The following is a 16,288-nucleotide window of genomic DNA, read 5'->3' on the forward strand; positions in this document are numbered from 1 at the left end:
GACCCACAGAAGGGAACACCCCAACACAAATCCAAAGCAGCAGCTACAAAATACGGCGAGTTCAATGCTTCAATCTTATAAAATAAGAATCTAGATTAATTTTAATATTAAAGCAGAGACAAAATATAATTTTAACATTGTTTTAATCAAGTAATGTAGCTGTTTGAAACGAAATTTTAAGACCACTGAATAGATCAAAGTGAAGGGTTAATTTATTAGGACAGCCTCTACGGGTAAAACTCCTATTATGTGGATTTGAATTCCACTGAAGTTTGGCACCAGACTGAATACTAGTCTAAGCCAAAATTTTTTCTTTAATGTTTAGAAGCCCCAAACAGGTTTTCCTTCAGGTTAAAGAAAGGAAAAACAAACAAAAAAAACAAACAACCCCAACTGTAACAGAACCCTATCAGCTTGACATTGGGTATGTTGAATGCAGCTTGGCTTAGGTCACCAGGATCTCCTAGACGACTTCAAGATGATGAAAACAAACTGGCCTACAGCAAAGAATGTGAAACCTCAGTGAGATGTAATTTGTAAAAATTTCATCTTTCGTGTGACAAAGCACATTCCCTCCAGGTAGGTGCTTCTGCTTCACTCATCAAAATCGATCAAAAGGTAGGGGGCAGGGAAAGGACGGGGACGGATTTGTAGGTCTCCAGTAAGACTACTTGATTTTTACCTCCTTGAAATATCAAGCTAACAAGGTTTTATTGTATCAAATGTTTGTATAATTTCCAATGTGAAAAATTCTTACATACATTATATTAAGGTCTCATTATAATCTGTAAAAATGGATCACAAAAGAAAGGTGAATGATGTAAGACAGCGCTTCCAATAAAATTAACCCTCTGGATTGATTCCCACTGTACTTTGTGCAAGTTTTTCCTTTGAAGATGATCTCTCAGATACAGCCATAACCCATACCACTTGAGTTTGGATCAGCTAATTAAGCCGAATTCACCAATAAATTATTTCTAAATCTAACTCTCAGGATGGGCTGGGGTCAGGCCCTGATCACCTGCATTCAGTGGCCACCATCAGACTTCTTGGGTGTCTGATATAGTCAATGTGAAATAAAAAACACCTTTAGTCTTACACCAAAATATAGGCTTTAACTTGAAGTACGCTTTTAGCGTCTTTTAAATAAGACATTTTGGGGGGAGGGGGAAATCAAGTCTGAGACACGGTAACACTTATTTTGGCAAGATAGCAACCAAAGCCTAAAAAGCATAAGCTAAGTATCCACATGTAAAAGGCATTAAAGAACAAACCATATTATCAGGAGAAAATCCACAATGAAAAGATACAGTATGCCCTTAATATTCTGAAATTAAATCATAACAAAAGTTGAAAAATTATGCGCAGTTTTTGCTAGAGATTAAGTGCACCTTTTCCTGCTTCCCCCAAATAAAATCATAGCTTACTATATAATCACACCCTAGTTTCAGAATTTTCCCAGTCAGTACAAAGCAACAGCTACATACACATAAAATGCTTGTTAATGTAAGAATTCCCCTGGCTCATCCAACGTGCAATGCACATGACTCCAAAGACTACAATTTGGGGTAAGTATACACGAACTGAAAAAACACAATTCAAGTTTCAAAACCTGCTCTTAAAATTATTTATAGGACACTCAGGTCATTTTTACTTCTCAGTAAGATAACGATGTTGCACTGCCATTTGATTATCAGTCCACCTCAGCATGGGAAGAATGTACATTACCAGATGCCAATCTGAGGGACTGAACGCTTGAAAGTACTGTATTTCTCAATGGCTGATTAAGATAATTATACATAAGCTTATGTTTACATTCTGCTGAAGACATTCTTTACAGTTTCAGCATCTAACAAAATCTAACAGGCTCCAAAAATCTTATCAGGTTAATGATGGTGCAGTGTTTTTTAAAAAGGAGCCATTTCAGCTTAAGTCATTCAAAGCCAAAATCTGAAGAATGACCAAAAATCAAATCTTTATTTAACTGTATAAATGTGATCCAAATGTGTCCACCACTAATTTTTCAAAAAGAAACATGCTATAAATAAGCAAACTATATCTGCTCACTGATAGGTGTATGGACTCCCTAGATGTCTTGTTGGGCTTAATTACAGACCACTCACAGCAATACATTTTTAGTAGAAAGTGTAGCATGATGTTAAGCCGTTTTAGCTTTTGCACATACATGTTGCACTTCTGGCTGATGTTGCAGAAAGATTCGCAGCATTACACTGTTAAGCTGGGCTGCACGCACCCCTTTAAATGGCATCAATATCAATGTCATCATCCTTGTTGTCAGACTTCACAGCTTCAACTTTAGGTACACTGGCAGTCTTCGAATATACCACCTGGTAAAACAATTTTATTTATTGTAAATCTTTATCCCAATGAACCTGTTTATAAAATTAATAATATAAATCAATGGTCAACAAGGGAGGAAAAAGTACCCAAACACAGCCATCTTTTTTGAGAAACTGTGCATGTGGGCAGGGGGAGCACAAGTGGCAGCAGAGGTAGAAAATCCCAAGGAAGCTTCACAGATTTCACAGGGCTTGATCTCAAAACCCTGAGAGGAAATCAAGAGTGGGATGGATGCTTAGCCAACCAAACCACCCAGGTGTCCCAGAGCCATCACTTTGCACAAGTTTTTGTTATTTGAAAACTAAGTTCTCTCTGAATACTAAATTCTCTTAAGGTCTCTCTCAGCCAGATAGCATCTTAATTTTTATGGACAACTAGCACGTGTATACTCAACCTATACTAATACTCCTTTGAAAATTCGTAGTCTACTTACGATCATGTCTAGGGGCAGGAAAGATATCCCTAGCCCTTTATATTAACATGTTAAATTCCCAAATTATTGAGACCACGTTCTGCTGCATCTTGAAATTTCAAATTACCCAATTATTATTTTCAAATCCCAAACCCTAACACAGTTCACCTCAATATTCTCATCTTCATCATCTTCTTCACCACCAGAAGATTCCTCCTCTGCTTCCTTCAACCATTTTATAAACGGTTCTGCTTTGACACGAATCTCTTTGGCAAGATCTTTTGAGACATATTTCTTAGAGGCCTAGAAAATGTTCAATACAATTTTTTTAGTTGGAGAAATCTAAAATTTAACTTATCTGCCTACACTGAGCTCTTTAAAGTGACTGGGTCATATCTTAGTCTTGACTTCTCAACAGATCCATTTATTCAACAATTAATAATGAGTCCAAGGAGTTTAAATACTTTCTTCCCTTAGTACTAGGAAGCTGCCATAGTGGGCATCACCTACACGTTATACCAGTGACTACATTTCAATGTAGCAGAAACTCAGTTATCAGAAGTTACTTCTTCCTAAATTGCCCCAACAACATCTCAGTAATACTTCTGATCCTCAAGAATCTGATTGCATGTATCTATCTATTCCCCACCTTTTCTGACCAGCTGATGATGACTTCTTCCTCCAACAGATCTGCATCATACATCTCCTTCAAGATATGGGGAATCTTGGAAATGAGCTGAGCTTGATGCATTGCTACCACACACTCCAAACCGTGAAGAAGGTACCGTTGAGCTTTTTTGTTGTTGTGACAAAACTGGAAATAAATGTATTAACAAGCTTTTAAAGTTTTAATTAAGTATACACATTGCTTCAAGATTGTGCCTTAAGGCTATATAGCCTTAAACAGTGGCTCAAAAAGTCAATGCATAAAAATCTGGGTACTACTTTAGCTATGATACTATACACAGTATTTTCCAAATATTCCCATGCTTGTTAAGATAGGTCAATTATCTCCAGTTTTAGGATAACAGAGAACAAGTTCCCAGGGTCACACAGCTCTAACCTCATTTATGAACCTAAAAATAATTTGCTTACTCGTAGGAAATGGCGCCTGTATTTCTTAATTTGTTCTCTAATCTTCTCATTAAAAAGAACTTCAGTCAAAACAAGAGGGCCCATGGCTTTTACATCCAATCTTTCTGCTTCAGCAACAATTTCTTTGTCTGATGAGTCAATGATACCTTCTTCTTTCTTCTTCTGCAAATAAAAGGAAGCAATTCAGTGAAATGGAGACACATTTTCGTCCAGAGATACTAGTCCCCACTTTCATGGACTTTTTTCCCTACCAAATTTATTATGGTTTCAGGATTTTCCCATGAAATGCACATGCCAATACAGTACCTGGAACCACCTTAGGAAGTATCTGAACAAAAAGTTTGAGTATTGAAAAGATACTGTAGGAAAAAAAGTTACATGCCAGAAAATAAGCGTAACGAACACCTTTACAAAAACCCAAGGCTTGAAACTTATCAAGAAAATGTTTAGCTGCTACTGACCCAAGTTATTTTACCTTAACGAAATCAAACAGAATATTGACCCGCTCTTCAACAGTCCTTTCCAAATCATCAGTGAGTGTCAGAACTTTTGCATGATCACTGATTTCATCCATTCTGCGTCTTTGAGCTTCCTCAGTTGTATCCTCCCCCCAATCATCATCCTCCTCTTCTTCCTGTCAAGAACAAGTATATGGAGTCAAATGCCATAAAAACACAAAAATACTTCTGATATCTCGTCATGTTAATGGCACTAGGTTCATTTCTCACAAATATAAATTGGACCTACGTTAATTTAATCAACCACGCATAACCAGGGACCCAAGATACCATTGCAATGTTAAAATGAAGATTTTTTTAAGTTTTATCTGACAGAGATTACAAGTAGGCAGAGAAAGCAGGCAGAGAGGAGGAAGCAGGCTGCCTGCTGAGCAGAGAGCCCAGTGTGGGACTCGATCCCAGGACCCTGGGATCATGACCTGAGCCGAAAGGCAGAGGCTTAACCTGCTGAGCCACCCAGGCACCCCTCTGCCCCTTTCTAAAAGGATTCTTTTTATTTGAGAGAGTGCACACATGCGCGCACCTGCTCATGAAGTGGGGAGGGACAATGAGAGCAGCAGACTCCCTGCCGAGCAGGAAGCTGATGTGGGACTCCAGGATCATGACCTGAGCTGAAGGCAGTCACTTAAGCAATTAAGTCACCCAGGTGCCCAAGTTTCCTTTCTTCTCCCATTCCACCAGGTACTGTATTTCACCCGACTTTAGTGCCCACCACACATTCACCACTACACTCACCGCAGCGTGCGGAGGAGGACTGATCTCATTTGGTGGTGGGGGTGGGGGCGTCTCACTGCTGGACACAGAACCATTTTCCTTGTCTTTGCCCTTCCGGTTTTTCTTTTCCTTTTCTTTCTTCCCTGTACCGCTATCACTATTCTCTACAGCAAAACAAAGAAAGAAGTGAAAATTTAATACTATAGTTTACAGTACACCTTATTGTCTCCCATAGACATTTAAAACCCTTTGCTTCCTTTTGCTTTGGAACCTTCCCTCAGAAAACCATACACAAGAACAATGCTACTTAGAATTCTAGGGTTCACAAACCGAATTCTTCCACTATCATTTCCTATTTGAAAAAACTCAGAGTAAGGACCCAATGTCCTAGAACAGAGATATTAACTGTTCAGTAAAATTAACATAAAGTGGTGGTATCTCAGAAAATGAGCAGCTTAGTGAAGGCTGGCACTCCTGACTCTCTCGTCCCCCGTGAACCTAAACATGAGCACTTCTCAACTCCACTTTAGTCCAGAGCACTTTAGTCCAGAGCTGTTAACACTGTCTAAGTCTATATAACAGTTGGTCTCATGGAGGAGAACACTGGAATAGGTTAGACTTTATTGCTATAGCAAGCTTAAATTGTGTCAGACAACTTCCATCGTCTGCCACAGAGTGTTGCTTGCAATGTTCTAAAGCCACTTGGGCTTAATGAGCCAGGACCCTGATTCATAAAACACCGTGTTCCAGAAGTGGATTGTTTCCTGGGATCCTAATTTTATTTATTTTTAAAAAAATATTTGAGAGAGAGAGAGAACACACTTGCATGTATGCACACAAAAGGAGCAGCAGCAGCAGCACATACCCATTAAGCAGGGAGCCTGATGCAGGGCTTGACCCCAGCCAAAAGCAGATGCTCAACAGACAGAGCCACGGAGGCACTCCTGTTTTACAATATCCATTCCACCTATTCTAAAAGGACAGATCTTGGAAACTGAAAACACAGGGCACCTGGGTGCCCTTCAGCTTGGGTCATGGTCCCGGAGTCCTGGGACAGAATCCCACATCAGGCTCCTAGCTCTGCGGGAGTCTGCTTCTCTCTCTCATGCAAGCTTTCTCTCAAGTAAATAAAATTTCAGGAAAGATAAAATGGACAACACTGCAGAGTTTAAGTTGTAGCCTGTTCTCACCCTGAATGGTATGTTTTTCAAAGTTATAGACTCAACAGAACAAGGCACAAAAATTGGGACATTCCTTATAGTGTAGTTTCACAACAGCAAAAAAGCTTCCATTTTTTCCAATGATCAGCTGCCTCACATTAAAATCCTTCAAGTTCTTCACAAAGACTTACCAGGTGGGTTTTTGAGAATGAACGTGCAGAGTTTATGATGTGTGTCAAGCATGCCTCGATAGCCACAGGCTTTACAAGAATTACCTATTGTTTGCTTCTTTGGATTGACATGCTGCCAAAGAGTAAAAACAAGTCAGTCATCTATAAACTACAACAAATTTTGTAAAAAACAAGATGTTAAATAATTTAAAAAATTTGCTGCTTTACACAACCTGTTTGCAATTAAGTTTGCTCTGCCTTCTCAGGAACATACATGTGGTGATATCAAAGACTGACCACAAAAGGAGATATGCAGTTTTTCCTCAGAAAGACTCACCAGCTCTGTTTCAGGATTCTCACACTCAGGACAGAGAACAAATTTTTTAATGAATCCATCCAACATGTCTTGCAGCTTATTCGCCTCATGAGATCCATTGACAATGTAACGGTCATTCTTAACATCAAACTGGGTCTGTGCTCCCAGCTCACAACCAAAATATTTGGTGGGATCTATTGGGGGGGGGGGGGGAAGATTTATTATCTGGATGTTCTACTACTCATTCACCCTTATACAAATATAACTCCCTTATATTTTTATACCGGGTTAAAACGGGTTGAGCAGCTTTGTTTACCAACAGGAACTAACCAGCTGGTTTTCCAGCCCAAGATTCCACTTAACCCTGAAGCACACGAGCATACAACTCACTCCAATCACACAGATCCAAGTCCGTCATGACCACAGTGACACACTATGCTTTGTCAGACTCCTCTTAAGCGTTACTTACACGTTGGAGGCCGATTAAGCGCCTTTGCAACGTCAACCATGTTGACTATAACTGTCTTGATACCATTTCCTTTGCCCTCAACCTAAAGAAAAAAATAACTTTAATTTTGCATTATCTACCCCAAGAGGTGCAATCTTCAAGATTCTAGCCAAAGAGCTTAGGCCTCAAAACGAAACCCAAGATGGGTATTACCTTGGCAATCAGACGGGGCATCTTGTAGCGATAGAACTGGTCTGACACACTGCGGTTGACATTGACAGACATTTTGGCTTATTAGTGGCTTTATCAATAAGATGAAGAGATCTTTGATTGCAACTTTTTGGTATCTTCTGTCTGGAGAAGAAGGGATGACATAAACGACTGCAAGAGTTCTCGGTCTCTGACATGAAAAAATTTTCGCCACTGAGGCTGTAGGCTTCTTGCTTGTATGCTATGTGTCCCCAATACAGGTACCAATGGCTGCGCAACAGCTCTGCAAGAGAAGGAAGAGCACACAAGCCCCGACGCTTAGCGGGATCCCCGCGGAGGAAGCCTCCCTTCGCCTCCCGGTGACCCCACGAAGCACCCCGGTTCGCGGGAGGCGCCGCGAACACTCTCCTCGAACACGGAACACCTGTCGCAACAGAAAGGGGCTCCGCGTGGACCAGGACGGGCCTCCAGCCGGGAGCCGCCACACTCCCAACTGCGCTGCGTCCGCCCGGCCAAGGATCGCTTCGGGGGCGCGGCCACATCGCCACATCCGCGGACGCAAGGGCCACGACCTCTTCCCCGCAGACCCGGCCTCGGCTACGAACACACTTCCCAGCCTCCCCGCTCAGGCCGTGTCCAGCACCCGGCCGCGCTCGGGGAGGCCCTGGCCCGGCCCAGGACACGGCGTCTCGCGGAAGTGCGCACGGACCGCGGGGGCAACGACCGAGCGCGGTCGCCCCCGCGCCTCCCGTCCCCGCTCCGCGCGCGCACGCACTCGACCTTCGCTCCGGTGCCCATGGCCACCGGTCGCTCGGCCCGGGTCAGCGACCCCGCCATGCGCGCCCCCCGGCCTCGGCGCGCCGGGGGAAACGAAAGCGGCCGAGGGGCGCCGGCCCGGGCCGCCCCCGCCCCCGCGCGGGCGATGACTCATGAATGCAGCAATGGGGCCTGAGTCAGCCCGCGCGGCGCGCTCCCGCGGGGCGGGGGAGGGGCCGGGCCCGGCGGGGGGAGGGGACCGGGGCGGAGGAGGGGGGGTGGACGGGGGAGGCGGAGAGGGGCGGGGGCCGGGGCGGAGGGCAGGGCGGCGGGGGCGCGGGGCCGGCCCGCCCGCCCGCCCGAACTGCGCCACACGCGCGCGCGGGTCACGCGGCGCGCCGCCATCTTGTGCGGCCGCCATCTCCCCGCCGGCCCGCCCGCGGACTCACCGTTTTCGTCAAATAAAGACATAAACCCAACGCTGCTCGCCCGGGACTGGGATGAAGTGAGGCGCGTGTGAACCCGAGTCCGAGGAGGGGCGGCGGAGGCGGCGGAGCACGCAGCGAGCAGCGGCCGGGCCAGGCGCCGCCGAGCAGCGGGGAGGGGCTGTCCCAGCGACGTCCGGGGTCCACACCCTTCAGCGCCCGGGGCCTGGCGACCTGGCGCGGAAAGACGGCGCCGTGAGCCGCGGGCGTCGGGGCGCCTTCCCCGCCAGCCAGCGGCCCGCGGGGGTCGAGGGGGCGGGGAGGACTGGGGAGGGGGCGCGGGGCCGCCGCCCCTTCACCGGACTCACCTCTGGAATGTTCTCGCTCTGACTGAACAACGCCGCCGCCGCGCTCAAGCTACCCTCGGCCCCAGCGCCCGCCCCCCGCAGCAGGCTGCTCCGCTCGTTGGCCCGAGGCGTGCGCGACCTCGCTCGTGATTGGCCACTTGCCACGTCAGTCGTCTCTTTCTCCGCCCCTTCTGCTTCCTGAGGCTCCTCTCGCCGCCTCAGCCAGCCCCCAGTCCCCGGGTCCCGGGTTCGTTCCCCTGCCCTCCCCTCCCCCGCCTTTCCCAGAGGCCTTCGCGGTCTCGCGAGAGCCGGCCGGCCGCGGCAGGGGGTTGGCCGCTGGGCCACACTGTGTCGGTTTGAGCGCGGGGGCGGGGGGGAAGATGGCGGTTGGTTCCCCTCCCCCGTCGCCTGGACCTGGCCGCGCTCCAGCCGAGTTCCCCGTCGCGGCGGGGGCTCCGCCTCGCCCGGGGGCGGGGCGGGGGCGGTCCTCCCTGCCTCTTCCGGCCGCTGGGGACGCGCCTCCCGTCCCCGTCGGGCTTCTCGGAGGAAGTTGTGCTTCTTCCCCCTCGCGAGGCCTGGGTGCGCTGTGGTGACTGCGGGGCCCGGGCCTTTCGCCCCGACTGCTGGTCTTTCCTCCGAAGCGGGGTCCGGTGTCCCCTGGACAGGGTCGTGGTGCGGCCCCCCGCCCGCGCGCCCGGCCTCTCGGCCCCGGGCCCGCAGGCCTGGCGGGGCTTGGCACTCCGAGCACCCGCTCCCCGAGGAGGGAGCCCCGGATGAGCTCGGGACCCCGGGACCCCGGGGCCCTCCGGGAAGCGCGGTGCGCCGTGACTTGGCGCGAAGCACACGTCTCATTGGGGCACCGTTCCCGGGACCCACCTCCCCCGTTAATAAATTGTGGCCGCCTTGCGGGGCAGAGCGTAGCCGGAGCAGGCGTTCCTCGCCGCTGACCGGAGAGCCTCTGCGGTCCTCCTCCCGCGGAGGCGATGGCAGAAACGGGTATTCGGTTTCAGCGGGCGACTGCGGCGGTGAAAGCGCGCCCAGAGCCCGTCGCGACGGTTGCAGACATGCTGGCGGCGGTAAAACCTAGAGCCGAACGGGGCGGAGGGCGGTTTCCCGGGCTGGAAGCAGCTGTTGAGGTCAGGATGAGGCGGGTGAGGGGCTGCCCATTGTTCGCCCACTCCTGTATGCAAGAGAGTTGGAACTGAAAGGTATGTTGCTTTTTACCAAAGTTGAGGATATTCTTCCAGGATTTACAAGCTTTGTAAGTGGGTGGGGAAGTTACTAGATCAAAGGGGCGGTCCAGAATGGAGGGAACTTGTGTCCTTCCTGCAGGAGCGAATGCGATGCCCACACGCTGTATGCGTGGTGGACCGCGTGCCTAACGCTTTCGGAGTACCCGATGCCCACCAGGTCAATGGGAAAGGTAGACCCGGACAAGCTGCGCCTGGGTCAGCATGTAGCGTGACCTAGCCGTTCCGAAACATGGGCATTTTTGCACACAAGTGACACTGTTTTAGAAACTGTTGGAAAATATGGGTATGAAACTAGTCTGAAGTGAGGGGCTGGCCTGGTCAGAAAAAAATTTTTTTTAAGATTTTATTTATTTATTGGGGCGCCTGGGTGGCTCAGTGGGTTAAGCCGCTGCCTTCAGCTCAGGTCGTGATCTCAAGGTCCTGGGATCGAGCCCCACAAGGAGCTCCCTGCTCAGCAGGGAACCATGCCCCCCCCACCAAATAAACAAATAAAATCTTAAAAAAAAAAGATTTTATTTGTTTATTTGATGGAGAGACAGAGAGGAAACAAGCAGGGAAGGAGGAAGTGGGAGAAACAGACTCCCCACTGAGAAGAGAGCCCGATGTGGGGCTCAATCCCAGGACTCTGAGATCATGACTTGAGCCTAAGGTAGACACTTAATGACTGAGCCACCCAGGCACGCCCAGAATGGGTTTTTAATTAAGCTAAATACCAGGTGAGTTGTTATTATTTGGGGCCAGGTATTTTTGATGGCCCCATATTTAATTTCATTCAAAAAGTTTGTACTAACTTTAAATTTAATTTTTAGCAGGTGTACCACTCATTTGTCTCTAATGAGGGACAATTTAAAAAAATTATTGTTAACCTTACCATCTATTGAATGCTTCTCATAGCATAGGAATTCGCTTAGTGCTTTGAATACACTCTCTTATTTACTTCCTAGCTCCTATGGAGAATTTTTATTCCTATTTTACAAATAAGCAAACGGAAGCTTAGTGGAAGAAAATCAAGCAACTTGCGCAAGATCACATGCTAGTAAGTGACAGAGCTGGAATTTAAGCCGAGCTCTGACCCCAGAGTCTGTTCCCTTAACCATTACATGACCCCGCATTCACAAGTAAACATAAACATACGTAAATCTAGGCAGTTTCAGGTGTAACCCTATTTAATCCTTAAACAACCATGTGAGGGAGTGTTGTTAGTCCCATTTTACAGGTGAGGAAAGAGTCGGGAAGGTTAATTTTCTCAAAGTCACCTGTCTAATAAATGGTGGACGGTGTTTGAACTCTAGCTTGACGCCAGGCTCATTGCACAATTCTGCTTCCTACTTCTGACTCCCCGCCTCATTTGGCTGCAGTTCCCCCAGTCAGGTGCTCACCGTTCGCTAAGTAATGGGCACTTGGTGCCCTTGGAATCGTCGTCCAATGAGTGCCCGAAGTACACATTTCTGCGCCGGCCTCCCTTGGATGACAGGCAGGAATAGCCGCTGAGAAGGGGAGTCGGTAAGTCAGCCTTGCGGTTATTCAGAAACGGGTCTGTTCTGTTTAGCATGAATTTGCCCCCTCAAGCAAGATCAAGTCTTCCTGGACGGAGAGAACCTTGTGGTTCTGAGATGCGGGCCCCTGAGGGACCAGCACGTTGCCCTCTGTGGTGGGCTGTCTGGTTGGACAGCTGGCCTCAGTGACTTCCCCCTCTTAGCTACCGCCAACCTCCAGCGCACTGCTGAAGCTGCACACTCTTCGTTATTCTGACTCCCCAGCTTGGGGATGAGTTACAGGGGATGCGCGTGGTTTTTCTTCCAGCGCCAGCCTGTCACCGAGGTTGTGCATAGAGTAGACATTCCGAGCCGCTGGGAGGGAACTGCAGGTTATCTGATGAGTACGGAGGCAGTCAAAGGCATTGGCTGTGTTGAAAGCCAGTGTCCTGGGGCGCCTGGGTGGCTCAGTAGGTTAAGCCTCTGCCTTCAGCCCAGGTCATGATCTCAGGGTCCTGGGATCGAGCCCCGCGTTGGCCCTGCTCCCTCTGCTGCTCCCCCTGCTTGTTCTCTCTCTCTGTCAAATAAATAAATAAATAATCTGGAAAAAAAAAAAAGCCAGTGTCCTAAACCATGGTACTCTAACGCACCGATATTGAGCATGTCTGAGTGGCTGGGACACAGGCCCCGCCCACATTGCCAGCCGTGCTCAGGGGACCGCAGCTCTCCGCCTGCTGGACCCCACAGGAAGCTTGCCCCCTTCCTGAAATCTCCAACCCTCCAGGCAGGATGCCTCCCTGCCTCTGTGACAGGCCCCTCCCAGCCTCCCAATACTTCTGGCATTCAGTGCCCCTCTGGCATTCAGTGGCATGTGATTGTATCTACCTTCCTCATTCAGCTTGTGGGCAGGGAACCAGTCAGCTCCAGAAGAGGCTGAGGCAGGAAGCAGAGATGGCCTTGGGGAAGAGATGAAGCATCCTCAGGAGGTGTGGCTAGAGGCCCGTCTTCCTGTTCCCAAGCATTTGAGTCCAGTCAGGCTCCATATTATGTCATTCCTGGAAAAAGAGAAGGAAGTACAAAATTGTATTAATTTCAGTCGACGATGGAGAAATGTGGGTGACCGGGCTTGGCCCAGGTCGAGTCTTCTGGGAGGCAAGGTGTATGCTTACAAGGTGTAAGCAAGCTCCCTCACTTGCTTGAGGCTAGTGGTAGTAGGGAAGGGGTTTGCTCACACTTAGCTCACTGCTTTGGGGATGCACCATGTGTGCAATGGAAGGTCTGGAAGAGGCCCGGTGTGGCACGCAGCTGGCTCTCTTGCCTGCGATTCCCGAAGATTCCTGACAGCCATTTGCAGACCTTTGTCAGAGAGCATCTTTGCGTGTTCCCATCGCTGCCTTTAGTTGTGAATCTGGCACATTCTAGCCACCCAGGTGGAGCAGCCGCATGCCAGCCAGTGAGCTCACTGATTGTGGATGAGCTGTGGGTCGGGACCTTGCAGGGTAGCAATAGACCCACGCAACCCAGAAGCACAGTCTGTTATGTGCTCAGCAGAGTCAGCTGCTACTTTGGGTGAAGTTGTTATCTAGACCTAATTTTGGGGGGGGGAGGGGGGTTATTTATTTATCTGAGAGAGAAATCGTGAGCTGGGGGTGGGGACAGAGGGGCAAGTGAACTCCCTGCTGAGCAGGGAACTAGATGTGGGGCTTGGTCCCAGGACCCTGGGATCATGACCTGAGCCGAAGGCAGATGCTTAACCACTGAGCCACCCAGGCGCCCCATGACCTAATTTTTGAGTACAAATCATCTATGACTATATTCTCGATTCTATTTCTTAAAGGATGCCTCTCTGGCTTATCTGTGCATGACTTGGTTTCCCAAAGCCAGTAATTCTCAAATGTGGGTGAGCATCAGATTCTCTGGAGGGCTTGGGTCACCTGGGTGGCTCAGTTGGTTAAGTGTTCGACTCTTGATTTCGGCTCAGGTCATGATCTCAAGGTCGTGAGACTGAGCCCTGCATCAGGCTCCCCACTTAGTGGGGAGCTTGCTGCTCTCCCTCTCCTTCGCCCCTCCCCCTGCTCTCTTCAAATAAATCTTAAAACAAAACAGACAAACAAAACCTCTGGAGGGCTTATTGAAACACAGATTGCTGGGCCCTCCTGCATGTGTTTGAGGAGGTCCAGGTGGGGCCCAGAACTTCGCTTTCTAACAGATTCCCAGGCGCTGCCAGTGCTGTGGTCCCAGACTACTGTGCCTTAAGGTCCAGGGGCCGCACGACTTTGGAGCCCAGGTAGCTCTTTTTCCCTCACCATAGACTCCACAGCTTGGTTTGGAGATATCCCATGAGCCCTCATTCAGACAGTCTGTGAATCAAACTAAGTCAAAAAGAACAAAATCGAGGTCCCAATGACTGGATGCAGCCGTGGCCCGATGGAGAAGTCGTGGGGCCGGCTCTTGGATGGCGGTCTTGTGTGCACCATGCCCAGTGGGACTGCGACAGTCAGTCGTTCCAGGGACATGATGCTGCTGGCACAGCCTGCCCGCACCCCCCCGCCGCGTTGTTACCCGCATGCTGGCGCCTCAGCGAGCCGCCAGTGCCCTGCCATGCCCTGCTCCTGCGGCCGCGGAAACGAAGACTCTGAGAGGGGCTTCGTCTCCAGGTTGGGGCTGGGCCTGACTTCTGGCTGTCCGGCTTCCTCGCTGAGTAGGACCTCGTGATCCTGTCTGGCTTATCCCGGTTCTAGAGTTTGCTTCTCTTCCTTTGACTGGATTTTAATGGCTCTCATGCCCTTTTTTAGATGCGTCAGACAGGACTTGGGATCCAAGGGCTGAGGACATGCTTTGCTCATGTCCCCGACCTTCCTCACCCTGCCACTGAGCACCCGGGCTGCGGCTGAGCCTGACATTCGGCATGCAGATGGGACTCCGCAGGTGCCGTTGCCACCGGTACGGTTATCTTGTTTGTGAGCCAACATTGAAGAACCTGGGAGATTTCCTGCGATTTCAGATCTCTGATTCCTTAGGAAGCGGGCAGTGCTGGGACACACTCCTGCTCTGTCCCTCAGAGCCGAAGGTGGGGCGTGAGAGCCCAGGAGAGCGCAGAGCCATGGTCTGTGCGGGTGTGCACCTGCGCCCGTGCCTGCCTGGGCACTGGGGCAGGTAAGACATCGCACTCATGGTCTTGGGCCGCCCTAATGAAGTATCACACACCTGGCGTGAAACAGCAGAGATGTGTTCTCTCCTGGTTCTGGGACTCAGAGGTCTGAAGTCAAGGTGCTGCCATGGCGGCAGTGGTCCTCTCCCTGTTCCCCGGGGTGGATTGATGTGCCTGGCCCTTGCTCAGCATTCGTGGTTGGGAGACAGGGCTCCCCAAGTGTCAGCAAGCACCCCAGGGGGCGTCTAGCTTCCTGGAGCTCACGTAGTAAGACAGCCTTGTGGCCTTAGTGCTTCACGGACATTAGCCCACTGAATCCCTAAAACAGCCCTCCTGGAGGGGGGCAGGCTTGTTGCCCCACATTGTGGTAAGGAGGCTGAGGTCAGGGGGTTGACAGAGCTTTGTCAAAGTCAGAGCAGACTTGGTGTGTGGGGACAGCAGCGAGTGCCACATCGGTCAGACCCTCTGCCCCTGTGATATGGGGGCGAGGGGAGCCCTTATGTCAGCTGCCGTCCCAAAGGCCGGTGCTCGTCACATTTAGTCCCTCCCTCCCTGCTCTGTCTCTTCCCGGGGCGATTACTGGGGCTCTCGGCCTGATTATTTTCTCAAGCCTGAAGATGATGTTTCTATATTTCCATTTGAACAAGATTTAGTCCATTTTTAGGGTCAGTTTCCTCTGTCTTTTTGCATTCTCTAGTAGATGGTAGAACCATCCAGAAGCCATAACAATATGCTCTAAATAACCTTTATTTTGTGATACTGATCTGAGTAAATATAGTTCACACCAGATGGGACTTTTTGCAATCTAGATTTCTGAAAGAAAGAATGGATTCATTTTGAGTTTCTTTACATTAAGTGATTTTTTTTTTCCCCTTGGGCAGTCAACTCCCATGTTCAATATTCCTAGCATGACATTTTGTACTGTTATACTTGGTAAGTAAAGGCCAGCTATTCTGACCTTCATGTGCCAGGAGTCTGTGCTCAGAGCTCCGTTTTTGGTTTAGCTCATAAAGGCTGCTTGCATGTTTGTGTATTTCATGCAGAAAGAAGTCTTTTGGGCTAAGTCATTCTTGGCTAGATATTCACAAAGTTCATGGCTATTTTTAACACACACCTTTACTGCTTTTAAAACCACAGTTAGCATTTAAAGCCATGACTGGCTTATTTCACTTTGCATAATACCTTCAAATTTCATCCATTGCGGGAGGCGAAGTAAGCCAGTCACAAGAGGACAAGTACTGTGTAAGTCCCCTGACAGGAGGTTCGCCAGGGTAGGCGGCTTCACAGAGACAGAAAGTCGCATGGTGGTTGCCAGGCGCTGGGGAAGGGGGGATAGGGAGTAGGTGTTTAATGGGGACAGAGTGTCAGGTGGGGAAGATGGAAGCATTCTGGAGACCGATGGTGGGGATGGTTGGATGATGTGAATGTTCTCAGTGCCACTGAACCATATAAAAGTGGTTGGAAGGGTCAATTTTAT

The 16,288-nt window shown here is 49.2% G+C and overlaps 1 protein-coding gene and 1 long non-coding RNA gene across 4 annotated transcripts; one reads left to right on the forward strand and one right to left on the reverse strand.

Moving 5' to 3' along the window:
* Positions 1-126: 126 nt before the first annotated feature.
* Positions 127-9,393, reverse strand: EIF5 (eukaryotic translation initiation factor 5). Of its 3 annotated transcripts, XM_082737522.1 has the most exons (12): positions 8,954-9,393; positions 8,610-8,819; positions 7,408-7,687; positions 7,216-7,297; positions 6,768-6,940; positions 6,452-6,563; positions 5,122-5,264; positions 4,344-4,502; positions 3,869-4,030; positions 3,423-3,587; positions 2,942-3,076; positions 127-2,348 (listed from the first exon to the last, which is right to left on the reverse strand). In XM_082737522.1, exons 3-12 carry the CDS (start codon positions 7,477-7,479, stop codon positions 2,259-2,261), a joined length of 1,293 nt encoding a protein of 430 aa, XP_082593648.1. In that variant the 5' UTR covers positions 7,480-7,687; positions 8,610-8,819; positions 8,954-9,393; the 3' UTR covers positions 127-2,258. The 3 variants fall into 3 exon arrangements, with proteins under 3 accessions (XP_082593648.1, XP_082593649.1, XP_082593650.1); XM_082737523.1 differs by lacking the exon at positions 8,610-8,819 and having other exon boundaries at positions 8,954-9,384; XM_082737524.1 differs by lacking the exons at positions 8,610-8,819; positions 8,954-9,393 and adding an exon at positions 8,185-8,312.
* A 112-nt stretch (positions 9,394-9,505) lies between these two features.
* LOC309868063 lies at positions 9,506-12,496 on the forward strand. The gene is made up of 2 exons (XR_014313486.1): positions 9,506-10,140; positions 11,544-12,496. It is a non-coding gene; the product is annotated as an uncharacterized lncRNA (long non-coding RNA).
* The last annotated feature ends 3,792 nt before the right edge of the window (positions 12,497-16,288 follow it).

This window comes from Mustela nivalis (genome assembly GCF_964662115.1).
Source record: "Mustela nivalis genome assembly, chromosome: 6".
Taxonomy (NCBI): Eukaryota; Metazoa; Chordata; class Mammalia; order Carnivora; family Mustelidae; genus Mustela; species Mustela nivalis.

What these genes read in the sequence shown, in the direction of transcription:
- EIF5 (XM_082737522.1), bottom strand. Translation starts at nt 7,479, where the DNA reads ATGTCTGTCAATGTCAACCGCAGTGTGTCAGACCAGTTCTATCGCTAC. An exon ending in TGCCCCGTCTGATTGCCAAG is followed by an intron (nt 7,298 to 7,407) that starts GTAATACCCATC and finishes TTTTTTCTTTAG; the next exon opens with GTTGAGGGCAAAGGAAATGG. An exon ending in TCATCAGCTGGTCAGAAAAG is followed by an intron (nt 3,077 to 3,422) that starts GTGGGGAATAGA and finishes AACATTTTCTAG; the next exon opens with GCCTCTAAGAAATATGTCTC.